The sequence below is a fragment of the Zalophus californianus genome, chromosome 13, assembly GCF_009762305.2.
Source record: "Zalophus californianus isolate mZalCal1 chromosome 13, mZalCal1.pri.v2, whole genome shotgun sequence".
In the NCBI taxonomy this organism is placed as follows: domain Eukaryota; kingdom Metazoa; phylum Chordata; class Mammalia; order Carnivora; family Otariidae; genus Zalophus; species Zalophus californianus.
In genome coordinates this window covers 10,049,531-10,064,350 of record NC_045607.1, presented here as the reverse complement: position 1 = coordinate 10,064,350, position 14,820 = coordinate 10,049,531, and the positions used below count along the sequence as shown (strand labels likewise).

Here is a 14,820-nt window from a genome sequence, read left to right as displayed (position 1 = left end):
GGTGCTCTCTCTCTCTCATTCTCTCTCAAATAAGTAAATAAAATCTTAAAAAAAAAAACTTATTAGAAACATATTACCAGAAAGAATAGTCTTTCCAGCAGATGGTACTGGGGCAACTGGATTTCCACATGCAAAAGAATGAAACTGGACTCCTACCTCACAGCATTTACAAAAATTAATTCATAAAGGATGAATGACCTAAATATAAGAGCTTAAACTATGAAACTCTTAGAAGAAAACATAGGGGTAAATCTTCTTGACCTTGGATTTGACAATAAAGTCTTAGATACATCAAAAGAATGAGCGATAGGGGCGCCTGCATGGCTCAGTTGAGTGTCCGACTCTCGATGTCGGCTGGGTCACGATCTCAGGATTGTGCCATCAAGCCCCATGTCAGGCTCCATGCTCAGCACGGAGTCAGCTTGAGATTCCCTCTTCTTCTGCTCCTCCCCTCCCCCACACTTGCACATGCACTGTCTCCTTCTCTAAAACAAGTAAGTCTTAAAAAAAAAAGAGCGATAAAAGAAAAAAAAATAGATAAACCGGACTTCATCAAAATTAAAAAGCCTGTGTGCATCTAAGGACATTATGAAGAAAGTGAAGAGACAACCAACCCACAGAATGGGAGAAAATATTGGAAATCATATATTTGACAGGGGTTTACCATCCAGAATATAGGAAGAACTAAAACTCAACAAAAAGATAAAAAACTCAATTAAAAAATGGGCAAAGGGGGTGCCTGGGTGGCTCAGTTGGTTAAGCGTCCAACTCTTGGTTTTGGCTCAGGTCATGACCTCAGGGTGGTGAGATCAAACCCTGCACCCAGCTCCCTGCTCAGCAGAGAGTCTGCTTAGGATTCTCTCTCTCCCTTTCCCTCTGCCCCTCCCCTCATGAGTGCGCACTCACGCTCTCTCTCTCAAATAAGTAAGTCTAAAAAAAACGGGCAAAAGACTTGAATAGGCATATTTCCCAAGAAAATATACAAATGGCCAATAAGTACATTAAAAAATACTCAGTACCAGGCGCCTGGGCAGCTCAGTTGGTTAAGCGACTGCCTTCAGCTCAGGTCATGATCCTGGAGTCCCAGGATTGAGTCCCGCATTGGGCTCCCTGCTCAGCAGGGAGTTTGCTTCTCCCTCTGACCCTCCCCCCCTCATATGCTCTCTCTCTCTCTCTCTCTCTCTCTCTCATTCTCTCTCTCAAATAAATATCTTTAAAAAATTTTTTTAAAATAAAATAAAAAATACTCAGTATCGTTAGTCATTATGGAAATAAATGCAAATCAAAACCACAATGGGGTAACACTTCAAAAATACTGGGGTGACAAGTTTTTAAAAATGAAAAATAACAAGTGCTAGCAAGAATGTGGAGAAACTGGAACCCTCACACATTGCTGATAGGAATGTAAAATGGGACAGCCACTTTGGAAAACAGTCTGACAATTCTTCAAAATGATAAAAAGAGGGGCACCTGGGTGGCTCAGTAGTTAAGCGTCTGCCTTCGGCTCAGGTCCTGATCCCGGGGTCCTGGGATCAAGCCCCGCATGGGGCTCCCTGCTCTGCGGGAAGCCTGCTTCTCCCTCTCCCACTCCCCCTGCTTGTGTTCCCTCTCTCGCTGTGTCTCTCTCTGTCAAATAAATAAATAAAATCTTAAAAAAAAAATAAATAAATAAATAAAATCTAAAAGAAAGAAATGATAAAAAGAATTATGACATGCCCAGAACTACCCCACCTAGGTATAAAGCCAAAAAACTGAAAGCAAGGACTCAAACAGATACCTTTACACCAGTGTTACTACAGCATTATTCACAACAGCCAAAAAGTGAAAACAACCAAAGTGTCCATCCACAGATGAATGGATTAACAAAATGTGGTACATCCATACAATGGAATATCATTGAACCATAGAACAAAATGAAGTAATGGTATATGCTACAAAGTAGATGAGCCTTGAGAACGTTATACCAGTCACAAAAGGCCACATACTATATGGTTTGATCTATTTTTTTTAAAGATTTATTTATTTATTTATTTGACAGAGAGAGAGAGAGAGAGAGAGAGAGAGAGAGAGCAAGAAAGGGAACACAAGCAGGGGGAGTGGGAGAGGGAGAAGCAGGCTTCCCTCAGAGCAGAGAGCCCAACGCAGGGCTCAATCCCAGGGCTCTGGGATCATGATCTGAGCCGAAGGCAGACGCCCAACAACTGAGCCACCCAGGCACCCCTAGATGATTCAATTTAAATGAAATATTCAGTATGGGCAAATCCATAGAGATAGAAAGTAGATTAGTGGTTGCCTATGCCTGGCGTTTAGGATAAGGGGGAAATGGGGAGTTACTGCTAACAGATATGGAATTTCTCTTTGGGGTAATGAAAATGTACAAACACTGATTATGGTGATAATTGCAAACTTTGAATATACTAAAACCCACTGAATTGTACACTTTAAAAGTTAGTTTTTTTAATTTAAAAAATATTTTTATTCATTTATTTGAGAAAGAGAGAGCAGTGGGGAGAGAAAGAGGGAGTGGTAGAGAGAATCTCAAGCAGACTCTGTGCTGAGTGTCTCATGACCCCAAGATTATGACCTGAGCCAAAATCAAGAGTTGGATACTTAAGCAACTGAGCCACTCACGCACCCCTTTAAAAGTTCATTTTAGAGGGGCGCCTGGGTGGCTCAGTTGGTTACGCGACTGCCCTCAGCTCAGGTCATGATCCCACGGTCCTAGGCTTGAGCTCCCCATCAGACTCTCCGCTCAGCAGGGAGTCTGCTTCTCCCTCTCCCCTTGTGCTCTCACTCTAAGTAAATAAATAAAATCTTTAAAAATAATAAATAAGGGGTGCCTGGGTGGCTCAGTCGTTGGGCGTCTGCCTTCGGCTCAGGTCGTGGTCTCAGGGTTCTGGGATCGGGCCCCGCACTGGGCTCCCTGCTCCGCGGGAGGCCTGCTTCTTCCTCTCCCACTTCCCCTGCTTGTGTTCCCTCTCTCACTGTGTCTCTGTCAAATAAATAAAATCTTTAAAAAAAAAATAAATAAAAATAAAAATAATAAAAATAATAAATAAAATAAAATCTTAAAGAGGCACCTGGCTGGCTCAGTCAGGAGAGCATGCCACTCTTATCTCAGGGTTGTGAGTTCAAGCCCCACAATGGGCATGGAGCCTACTTAAAATTTAAAAATAAATAAATAATCTTAAAAATAAGTAAAGTTAATTTTATGATATTTAAGTTATTTCTCAATAAAGCTATTATTTTATTTAAATATATATATTACCTGTTAAAAGATAACAATTACCACCTTGATGAGAACCACTCAAAACCACTCCTCATGGACATGGCTATCCTTCCAATTTCAAACATTTCTGAAATTTTGTTTCTGATGTTATACAATTTTTTTTAAAGATTTTATTTATTTATTTGACAGAGAGAGACACGAGAGAGGGAACACAAGAGGGGGAGTGGGAGAGGGAGAAGCAGGCTTCCTGCTGAGCAGGGAGCCCAATGCGGGCCTCAATCCCAGGACCCTGGGATCATGACCTAAGCCGAAGGCAGACGCTTAATGACTGAGCCACCGATGTTATACAATTTTTTTCTTAATTATTGTTTGGTTTGGGCGGTTGCCTTTCATTTTTTTTTTAAGATTTTATTTATTTGAGAGAGAGAATGAGATAGAGAGAGAGCATGAGAGGGTCAGAGGGAGGAGCAGACTCCCTGAGCAGGGAGCCTGATGCGGGACTCGATCCCGGGACTCCAGGATCATGACCCGAGCCGAAGGCAGTCGCTCAACCAACTGAGCCACCCAGGCACCCCTACAATTTTTAAAAATAAAATATAGTGATGTTTTTAAAAATATTTCATTTATTTATTTGGGGGAGAGAGAGCACACACGTGCTGAGAGCACATGAGGGTGCGGGGGGGACAGAAGGCGAGGGAGAGACAATCTTAAGCAGACTCCCCGATGAGTGCGGAGCCCAACGTGGGGCTCGATCTCACAACCTGGAGATCACGAACTGAGCCGAAACCAAGAATCGGACACTTAACCAATTGAGCCAACCAGGAGCCCCTAAAACAATACAGTGATGTTTTCAAGTACCTATCTTGGGACCTTATCTACCTTTCTTAGGTATAATGCCTTGCCTAATTAATATTTGTAATATTTTTTTAGGTACACTCACCAAACCTTCTCAAAGAGAATTCTACCCAATGTATTTGTAGAAGTGCTTTGCTGTAATCTGTACAAGAGTGGGCAGAGTTTTCTGTGTGTTGCCCATGAGACCTGCATGTTATCAGGCACCTGTCCCATCCACACTTCCTTTTGGATTTTATATCTTTTAAGAACAGGCCAAACTTCTATCAGGGAAGGTCAGAACCCATACCAGGAGTACAATTTGAATGTATATTTCCCCCAACACATCCTTGGACACAAGCCATCAAAGAAGTTACCTCCCGTTCTTCTCTCCACAATGCATCTCTGAAAGAGAAAAGTTCTCTATCTCCTACAATGTTGATTTCTCTACTTGCCCACGCTCACAAAGCTGTTGGTTACTTGTAAATTTGGGGGCTCCACTGCGCACACCCCTAAAAGATCAATTACTAAAATGTTACCTAAGGAAACCTACTATAGGGGCACCTGGGTGGCTCAGTCGGTTGGCCATCTGCCTTTGGGTTGGGTCATGATCCCAGGGTCCTGGGATCAATCCCCACATTGGGCTCCCTGCTCCGAGGGGAACCTGCTTTTCCCTCTCCCTGCCCCTCCCCCTGCTTGTGCATGCTCTCTTTCTCTCTCTCTCTGTCAAATGAATAAATAAAATCTTAAAAAAAAAAAAAAAAAGGTAAGAAAAGAAAGAAGCCTACTATAAACTCCACTCTGAAATAAGCCAAACTGTCCTTTAGGGAGGCCTGTCATCACCCTGCATTATACTGCCCTCCTTTCCCAACTGCTTTTTCCCAAATTACACTTTAATGTCATGTCATCCACCTGTGGTAAGGGGCATTATAGGAACAGAGCTTGTCATCGTGTAGACTATAAACAAGATGCATAGGATGCTCTTATTAAACAGTTACCTTCAAGGAGGACCCAGGGCAGGACCGTCTCTGCTCCCTCTATCAAGGATAGATGTGATTTCCTGAGAAGCTTGTGTTTGTCATCTTTTAGACTTGGGGAATTTTTTAGCTGATCAGTTTCTATTTTTCAGTAGACTCCTTGAAACCTTAGGGCTTAATCTCAAAGAAGTAATCTGGTCATCACAGCTTTTATTTTATATACAATTCTCACTTTTAGGGGCGCCGGGGTGACTCAGTCGTTAAGCGCCTGCCTTCGGCTCAGGTCATGATCTCAGGGTCCTGGAATCGAGCCCTACATCGGGCTCCCTGCTCGGCAGGAAGCCTGCTTCTCCCTCTCCCACTCCCCCTGCTTGTGTTCCCTCTCTTGCTGTGTCTCTCTCCATCAAGTAAATAAATAAAATCTTTAAAAAACAAAACAAGTCTTACTTTTACTGCTGGCTCCATCTTGGTTTCCTAACTTTACATTCTGTCTCATTTTTTTACTTATTCTATATGTAATTTATCTTGCTATATTGAATACACCTTTGTAAACCATTCTATATCCTTTTTGGGACAAATTAACATTTTGAAACTAATCACAGCACAGATTCCTGAGGGACTCCATGATTCCCATATGTGAACGTGCTAGAATTTGTACCCACATATGTCTGGCTCTCCTAGCCCATAATGCCCCTTGAACTGCAAGTCACCCCTGGTAACTGGCCCACACCCCCCAGTGCTGACCTGAAAGTAACAGTACAACATAAGCTCAAGAACGTTACTGTGAAACCCTGCCAATCTCAAAAGCTGGTGAGTGTCTAGGGAATACATGTAAACTACTTAGGCAGCATCTTCAATCCGAGACCAGGCACACTAGCTTGAATAAAATAACAGCTGTCTCCTGTCACTGCCACTTCTGTAGTCCCAACTGAGGATTCAGAGTTGAGTTTCTAAGCCAAAGCCATTGCCTCTCATCTCTCCAGTTCAGCAGTAGCTTACACGTCCAAACCAAGCACACACAAAAGTAAGTCCATTAAATCTCAATACAAATTCTATACAAGTCAGCCAATTACACACACAGTGGCCTCAGAGAGCCCAGTCTTGCCATGGGGGAAGACACATGGTCCTTTCTTCCAAAGCCCTTCACAGCTTTGTTCTACTGCTTAGTTTGTACGAAGCGTGGTTTCTCTTACTGCTCCAAAACAGTCTCTGAGGCAAGATTCTCAATCTTATCCAATTTGGGGGCAAACTATACCCATCTCTCCCCACAGTGCCCAATTAGTTCCTAATCTTGAACAAATAGGGGTTCATAGCCCCCTTCTTAGAAGACCCTATTTTCCTTCTCTACCTTTTTTCAAGATACTTAGGGTTCCATTCCATTCTCTGCTCCTGTCTCTCTGTCCCCTCTTGTCCCTCAAATACACTGGGTTTTAAATTTTTGTGATTCTCTGTTTTGACCCTGCTATCTAACACATATCATTTCCTTTACTTACTTTAACATACTAGTATTTATACAGTCTCTTGGCTTAAGAAATAAAAATATATCTAAAATTATTTTTTACATAGCCTTTGTATAGCATTTCTACTATAATACAAATCACTGGGAATGAGGAGCTGGAATCCAAAATAATAATATTCACACCCTTACAATCCAGAAGGAAATATCCATATCTTCAGTCTAAACCAGAGTTTCTCAGCCATGGCACTACCGATAATTCTTTCTTTTGGGGGGCTGCTGTCCTATGCGTTACAGGATGTTTAGCACCGTATCTGGCCTCTATACCCACTATATACCCATAGCAACTCCCTAACTGTGACAATCAAAAATGTCTCCAGAGGGCGCCTGGGTGGCTCAGTCGTTGGGCGTCTGCCTTCGGCTCGGGTCGTGGTCCCAGAGTCCTGGGATCGAGTCCCGCATCAGGCTCCCCGCTCGGCGGGAAGCCTGCTTCTCCCTCTCCCACTCCCCCTGCTTGTGTTCCCTCTCTCACTGTGTCTCTCTCTGTCGAATAAATAAATAAAATCTTAAAAAAAAAAAAAAGTCTCCAGACACTGCCAAATATCTTCTCAGGGGCAAAATCACCCCCAGTTGAGAATCAATGGTATAGACCTTTCTTCTGAGTTTACTACTATTAGAGCTATTTATGTCTGGAGCACATTTGACAATCAGTAAATATCTGTTACCAGCCTGTGAATCCAACAGATATCTGGACATCTCTACCTCAATATCTTGACTTGGCAGCATCTCAGACTCAGGACAGCCCAAACCAAACTCCTTTGTATTCTTTTTTCTTTAAAGATTTTATTTATTCATGAAAGAGAGAGAGAGAGAGAGAGAGAGAGAGAGAGAGAGGCAGAGAGAGAAAGGCAGAGGGAGAAGCAGGCTCCCAAGGAACAGGGAACCCGATGAGGGACTCGATCCCAGGACTCCAGGATCATGACCTGAGCCGAAGGCAGACGCTTAACCATCTGAGCCACCCAGGCGCCCGACTTTAAGCTAGTTACAGTATTTACTAAGTAATCTATGCCAGAACCTGAGATTACAATGAATTCTTCTCTCTTCCTCATAACCTAGACCTAACCTGTCAACAGGTCCTAGTATACCTTCTTCAACTCCTTTTATATGTTTATTTTTTTAGTAATCTGTACACCCAGCACGGGCCTTGAACTCATGACCCAGAGATCCAGTCGCATGCTTTTCTAACTGAGCCAACCAGGAGTCCCCATCTCCTTTTAAACACCACAATCACTTGTCACTGCCTTACTTTAAATTCTCATGTCACCTGGCCTACTGCTTCTATGACATTTTTGCCCATTCCAAACCATGGTCCACAAATGCTGCCAGAATCATATTTCTAAAACCTACTGTCACAGTCCTCCTTAAAAATTTCTCAAGAACACTCTTCTGTCTATGGCAGTGTTACCAAAACTCTATTCAGATACCATCTTTATGATTTTTGTCATATTCCTACCACATACAACAGTGTACCCCTGTAATAGTTTTCTTTGAATCTACTTTTCTTTTCAGTTAGCTACATCTTATTTTTTTTAAAGATTTTATTTATTTATTTGAGAGAGAGAGAGAGAGCAAGGGAACAAGTGGAGGAAGGGGCAGAGGGAGAGGGAGAAGCAGACTCCCCGCCAAGCAGGGAGCCCAACATGGGGTCTGATCCCAGGACCCTGAGATCACGACCGGAGCTGAAGGCAGACGCTTAACCCACTGAGCCACCCAGGCGCCCCAGTTAGCTACATTTTAAACAACATCCCAAAATCACGGTATGATTTGTTTTTCCCTGAAATATAAAAGCATTTCAAAGTGTCTATCCATGTACTGCCTAAAAGATAAAATTCCAAGTTTATCAGCCTAGTCTTCCATGATTAGGCCTCTGCCTGCCTTCCCAGCACCACCTCCAGCCATACCAAACTACTTGAACCAGCCATGTTCTTTCAGATTAAGCTATACCATTGCATATGGTATTTATTCTGCTAGCGCATTTCTTTCCTTCCTGTTTTCTCTACCTGAACACACTCTGCTCATCCTCTCATTGTTCCTCCTTGGTGAAACCATCTCTAGTTCCAGTTAGATGCTTTTAATACGTTCCCCAATATCCTGAACAGCCCTCTATTATAGCACCTAACACACCATGTAACAATCATTTGTTTACCTCTCTATCTCCTTTACTATACTGAGAGCCCCTCAAAAAGAAGTATCAGATTCTATCTCTAGCACCCACAGGGAACAGTACTTGACAAAAGGAGACATCTGAAGAAATGTTTGTTGTAAAACAGTATACAATCAGATTCAACAAACCTTAACTGTTTGTCTATCACATACAAGACTGTTCTAAGACTATGGAGAACACAAAAATAAACAAATATGATCCTGGCCCTCAAGATGCTTGTAGTCTAATGGTAGAGACAGACATATTTGCATCATACAACACAGAGTGGTAAATGGAGCAATAAGGTGCTATGGGGCAAAGGTCAGTATAGAAAGAAAAAAATGGGAATTTTTTTTTAAGTAGGCTCCACGCCCAGCATGGAGCCCAACCAGGGGCCTGAACTCATCACCCTGAGATCAAGACCTGAGCTGAGATCAAGAGTCAGACGCTTAACCAACTGAGCCACCCAGGTGCCCCAAAAGTGGGAATTTTTAATAGCAAATAAATGCAGGTATATACTCTACTGAGTCACTGTGGCAAAACCCACATAAACCTCAAGTCCTGCTCTGATATTTGTTCTGCCTTACACAAGGATTGTGTAAATGACAGAATGGGCATGAAGGTACTCTGAAAACTGTAAGCAGCTATTGTACATTCTAATCATTGCTAATAATTCTGACCGTGGAATCCAGGAGCCCTGCATGGACAAAGTGGCATCTGAGGCAGAGCTCAAAAGGGACATGGAGGGTATTGTATAGAGGAAACACAAATGGTAGTTATAGATGTGAACCCTGGACCCAGACTACCTAAGTTTGAATCCCAGCTCCTCCACTTACTTACTACCTGTATAACCATGTAAAGATACTTATAATCTGTCTGTGCTTCAGTTACCTATCTATCAAATGGGGCAAATATTAGTAGCCAACTCATAGATTATTAAATGATTTATTTGTGCTAGGTAAGTATTAAAAATACTAGGTGACAGAGGCGCCTGGGTGGCTCAGTCGTTAAACATTAAGCATCTGTCTTCGGCTCAGGTCATGATCCCGGGGTCCTGGGATCGAGCCCCGCATCGGGAAGCCTGCTTCTCCCTCTCCCACTCCCCCTGCTTGTGTTCCCTCTCTCTGCCAAATAAATAAATAAAATAAAATAAAAAATACTAGGTGACAGAAACAAACTGAGCAAGAAACAAAGATGGAGAAAGTACAGGGCATGTTGTCAGAAGAGAGCAGTCCAATGTGCTTAGAATGGAAGGTAAAAAGAAACTTGTTGGAAAAAAAAAAAAAGAAACATGATGAAGTAGAAGATGTACCTAGAAAAGCATGCTATTTGTCATCCTAAAAAAAAAAGCTATTAACTGTATCATTAAGAGCTCTGCACAGGAAGATTTCCAACTTTATTCATTGATTAGGTGCATATCCTCAGGCAGATCATAAACTCTATGAAGTTCAGTATACCCTCAGTAGAGTAAGAAAGGTATGGAACTAGAAGAACTCTGATTCTCTCTTAGCTCTGAAATTCTAGAAAAGGGACTAGGGAGTCATTAGAGATGTGCACCTTCCCATAGAACACCCACAACCACACGTAACTACTGAGCACCTGAAATGTGGCTAGTCCAAATTGGGATGTGTCAGGGGCGCCTGGGTGGCTCAGTCGTTGAGCGTCTGCCTTCGGCTCAGGTCATGATCTCAGGGTCCTGGGATCGAGCCCCGCATCGGGCTCCCTGCTCCGTGGGAAGCCTGCTTCTCCCTCTCCCGCTCCCCCTGCTTGTGTTCCCTCTCTCGCTGTCTCTCTCTCTCTCTGTCAAATAAATAAATAAAATCTTTAAAAAAAAACAAAACAAATTGGGATGTGTCATAAATGTAAAATATACACATTTCACAGAGAGTACCCAAAAAAGGGCAAAATATTACATTAATAATTTTATATTGATTACATGTTGCAATTGGGTTAAATAAAATATTACTAAAATTACTTTCAACTGTTCCTTTCTATTTTTTTTAAATGTGACCATTCAAGGCTCACGTTTCTGAGCATTTTATTTCTACCAGACGGCACTGTTGTAGACTGTTTTCATAAAACATAGGGGAATGTGATTCTGTGGCCCAAAAGACAAACAAAATGCCAGGTATTATCAGAAAGGGTCTTGGAAACACAACACTCTTCCAGCCTTATATAATGCCCTTGTATGTCCCTAACTACCACACTGTGCTCGGTTTTCCTTGCAGTACCGGAAAAAGATACAACAAAAAAACAAACAACTTGGGTAAACGGAACGATCAATGAAACAAGCACTAAGATGAGTGACTAGACTAACGGATTGCAAGTCCGGAAGGATAAAGACTACCATATATGATGAGAATCTATAAAATCAGGGTCTGGAATGAGGAGGTGCAAAAGGTTATTCACTAAATCTCAGAAAAAAGCAAAGGAGAATTTTTTGAAGCTTTATGGAGGCATGTCAAGTAAAGGTATAACTTTGCTGAGCAAGTAGGCTTATATGAAGAAGTCAGAGATGGCTCAGACTAAATATAAAAGTGAGTTCCAAAAAGATTACATTAACTATTAATTCATAAAAGTGGTTATTATGGAATTGCACAATTCCTTACACAATCTCTTTACCTACATACACGTCACCTTTAAGAACTGTCCAAGAGATCAAACAATCCCCAAGTTATAGAACCCTTCCTCCTCTGACATTTTTAAGTATTGAAAACACCCGCCTTTTACCATTCATTCTTCCACTTGGCCAGATATGGAATCTCTATCTCCTATTACCCTCTCTGAAATCTTTATTGTGGATGAGAACCACTTGAGCTCTTTAAGAAATGTTTTGTTTTGGCCCACTCACTTTCATATATTTCATCTTCATTCCTACAAAACAGTTATGCAGATTCAATCTAGTACTAATGATCTGACCACTTCCAATTTAGATATAAAGAAATCATAATTAGATGTAGAACATCCTATGCACTTATTATTTTATTTAGTACCTCCAACTTCTAGTCAAATTAAACACACAGGTGAATTGCTGTCTTCTTTTTTACCAGAACAAATCTTTTCCATAATGACCATTAAGTGGCTCCAACGATTTTTCTTCCTCTAATCTTTTATTTTGGCTCTAAAGCCTCAGAAAAGGTGCTCCTGGAATACTTTCTTGGCTTGTCTAATTTTAGTTTCCATTTCATGCCAAGAAGTAGAAACAAAATTAAATTTCTTTTAAAATACACCAGACATGAACAGCACAACTGAATTCATCCGATAAAACCACTTCCAAAACAAAGAAAAGCCTCCACTTATAGAGAAAAATTCATAATTATTTTTTCCCGGTAGTTGTCTAGAAGATTGAAAAAAAAAGTTTATTAAGAAACAGATATACACTAAGTACAGCCCAATAGGTTTGCAAAGGGACATGAAATGGTTTAATACCTCTATTTCCTTAAGGTGGGAAGGAAATCCAATGTTTATCAAACTAAGAGATCTAAAGAAAATCCAACTGATTATCTTCCAAATCATATAGCCAATCGCAAGTTAGTATCAAGACACACTGTAATAATAAGCAACATTTTATTCATTAAAAACACAAAGCTCAAATTTACACATGCTAAAAAAAATAGAAAATTCCACATCAAATCACTGATACGAGAAAATCAACTTGATCTATGGAATTAACAATGCTACCAAAAGATCTCTGGTTAGTTTTCCATGAATTAGGTCCCAATGTTGGTTGTATCCTCAGTTCCTTAAAAAAGCATTTAAACAGGGGCGCCTGGGTGGCTCAGCTGGTTAAGCGACTGCCTTCGACTCAGGTCATGATCCTGGAGTCTCGGGATCAAGTCCCGCATTGGGCTCCCTGCTCAGCAGGGAGTCTGCTTCTCCCTCTGACCCTCTTCCCTCTCGTGCTCTCTAAATCTCATTCTCTCTCTCTCAAATAAATAAATAAAATCTTTAAAAAAAATGCATTTAAACAGAAGGAAGCCACAAAATGTCTGAGGGACTCAGATGAACATAAATAAAAGCTACATTGCTAGTATTGGCTTTGTCCTCATTTTAATCAAAGTATCCTATTTAAAAGGGGAAAATGCAGGGCGCCTGGGTGGCTCAGTCGTTAGGCGTCTGCCTTCAGCTCAGGTCATGATCCCTGGATCCTGAAATCGTGCCCCACACTGGGCTCCCTGCTCGGCGGGAGGCCTGCTTCTCCCTCTCCCACTCCCCCTGCTTGTGTTCCCTCTCTCCCTGTGTCTCTGTCAAATAAATAAATAAATAAAATCTTAAAATAAATAAATAAAAGGGGGAAATCCACAACAATGACTCCCCTATCATATGGCACATATAATTAACATGTAAGTACAATGAAGTTACATCCATGAGAGCTGGTGTGACCTTAAACATTTTGCATACTTGTTGACTGATGTTAAATATCAACTTCCTGTATGAACAGAGCAAAAGAAAAAGCCAGTAATCTCTTCCTTAAGAGAAATTTACACAGATAAATTGCTTCCACAGACTAAAGAAGAAAAAAAAAACATTCAAAACTACCAACAGTTTACCCACTTACCACACAGCAAATCAAAGTTAACTGAAACAAAACAGGCACTAGCACTAACCGCTGAGCGCTGTCAGACACCTAAGCGCTGAGCATGAAAACACTCAGAAAAGCAATATACCAAAAACTTACATTCTTTCTCTCTTACATTCATTTCTTTACCCACACATACATTTACTGTTACCTGCACTAGGCAGTAGCAACGAACAACTCATCTCCTCTGGGAAACCAAGAAAAGGAAATCTTCAGTCAAGAAGGGATTATGAGGAAACAACTTAAGAGGCATAAAAGCATTTGTACTGAGGCCCTACTACTCTTTACCCACTGAAATTAGCGCAACAACGTACTGGAAAATGGGTTCATATCTGAATTAACAGAGCTAAAGCAACACTCCCAACAAGCAATTGAGACAAGGGATACGGAAAGAGGGACGACCAGACGTTCTCTGTCATCACTCCCAGACCGCTCTGGCCCACCGTCTTGCCCTTCCGCAGAAACCTAAACCCACTGGGGCCGCGTTCCGGGAGCTGGCGGCATCTCCTGTCAGACGCCGGCCACCGAGAGCCCCTGTCACCACCTCTGGGGGATGACCCCATCCCAAGGCCACTGTCCGCTGGGGCTCGGCCGGCCTCCGGGAGACCGGGGTCGGGGTGAGCGGAGAGGAGTCGTCCACGCAAAGCTGTCAGGGCTCGGAACCCTGGGGTAGCCCGAAGGCCAGGAGGGGCAACCCTGGGGCAGAGGCCGCGACATCCCTCGGGACCCCACGGAGGGAACCGGGACAGCATTCGGGGGACTCGAGCACCCCCCGCTCTCCGCGTCACGCCTGGTCGGACCGGGTCGCTTCGCCCCGCGTTAGGCCCACCACCAGGACCGGACCGGACGGGATGCCGGCGGGGGTCCGGCGCAGAGAGGAAGGGCGGGCCGGCGGGCGCCCCACTGCCGGAAGGGGCGAGCCCCGCAAGCAGCGCTCCCGCCCCGGCCGGGCTCACCTTCAGGTCGTTTTCCGGTAGGTACTTGCACAGCCGCGCTATCTCCACATACTTGTCCAAGTCTAGGGGCGCCATTTTAGAAATAACAAGCCCCGACGGCTTCGGCGGCAGCGGCGGCAGCTCTAGTAGCGGCGGCGGCAGCGGCGGAGGCCGAAGCCGGAACTCTTCCTACGTCACGTCCGGCCCGTGAGAGGCGTCTGCGCAGCGGCGTAAAACTTGACCCGATTCTCCCCGCTGCCTTCGCACGCCCGACGTTCTCTCCGGCTGAACTCAGGCTGCGGATCCCTAGAGGCACCCCTGGTCCAGACAGTGAAACCTGCTGGGACCCGTAGTTTTCTGCCGCGGGGAGTACTGGGATTTGTAGTTTTCAGTAGTGGCCAGTTACCCCACTTTTTCTCCCCTTCCCTTCCTTTAGACTTTCACTTCTGTGGGCCCAGCGAGGCTTTTCCGATGCAAAAAAACAAAGTAGATGACCCTAGCCATTTCTTGGTTTCTCACTTCGACCCTTTTAAGCATTCTCTCACCAGAACATCTTCAGTTATAAATTGAGTAAGCCTGGCCGTAGTTAACCTGTTCGCACCTTTTCAAG

General features: G+C 43.1%; 1 protein-coding gene across 2 annotated transcripts in view; it reads right to left on the bottom strand.

Moving 5' to 3' along the window:
* PPP6C (protein phosphatase 6 catalytic subunit) overlaps positions 1-14,511 on the bottom strand; it is a 40,443-nt gene extending 25,932 nt beyond the window's left edge. The window contains exon 1 of one of the 2 annotated variants that reach the window (XM_035723635.1): positions 14,232-14,511. In XM_035723635.1, coding sequence (XP_035579528.1) covers positions 14,232-14,306 — 75 coding nt within the window. In that variant the 5' untranslated portion in view covers positions 14,307-14,511. The remainder of the gene's footprint in view (positions 1-14,231) is intronic. The other variant, XM_035723634.1, reaches the window with a different exon arrangement.
* Between the last annotated feature and the right edge of the window lie 309 nt (positions 14,512-14,820).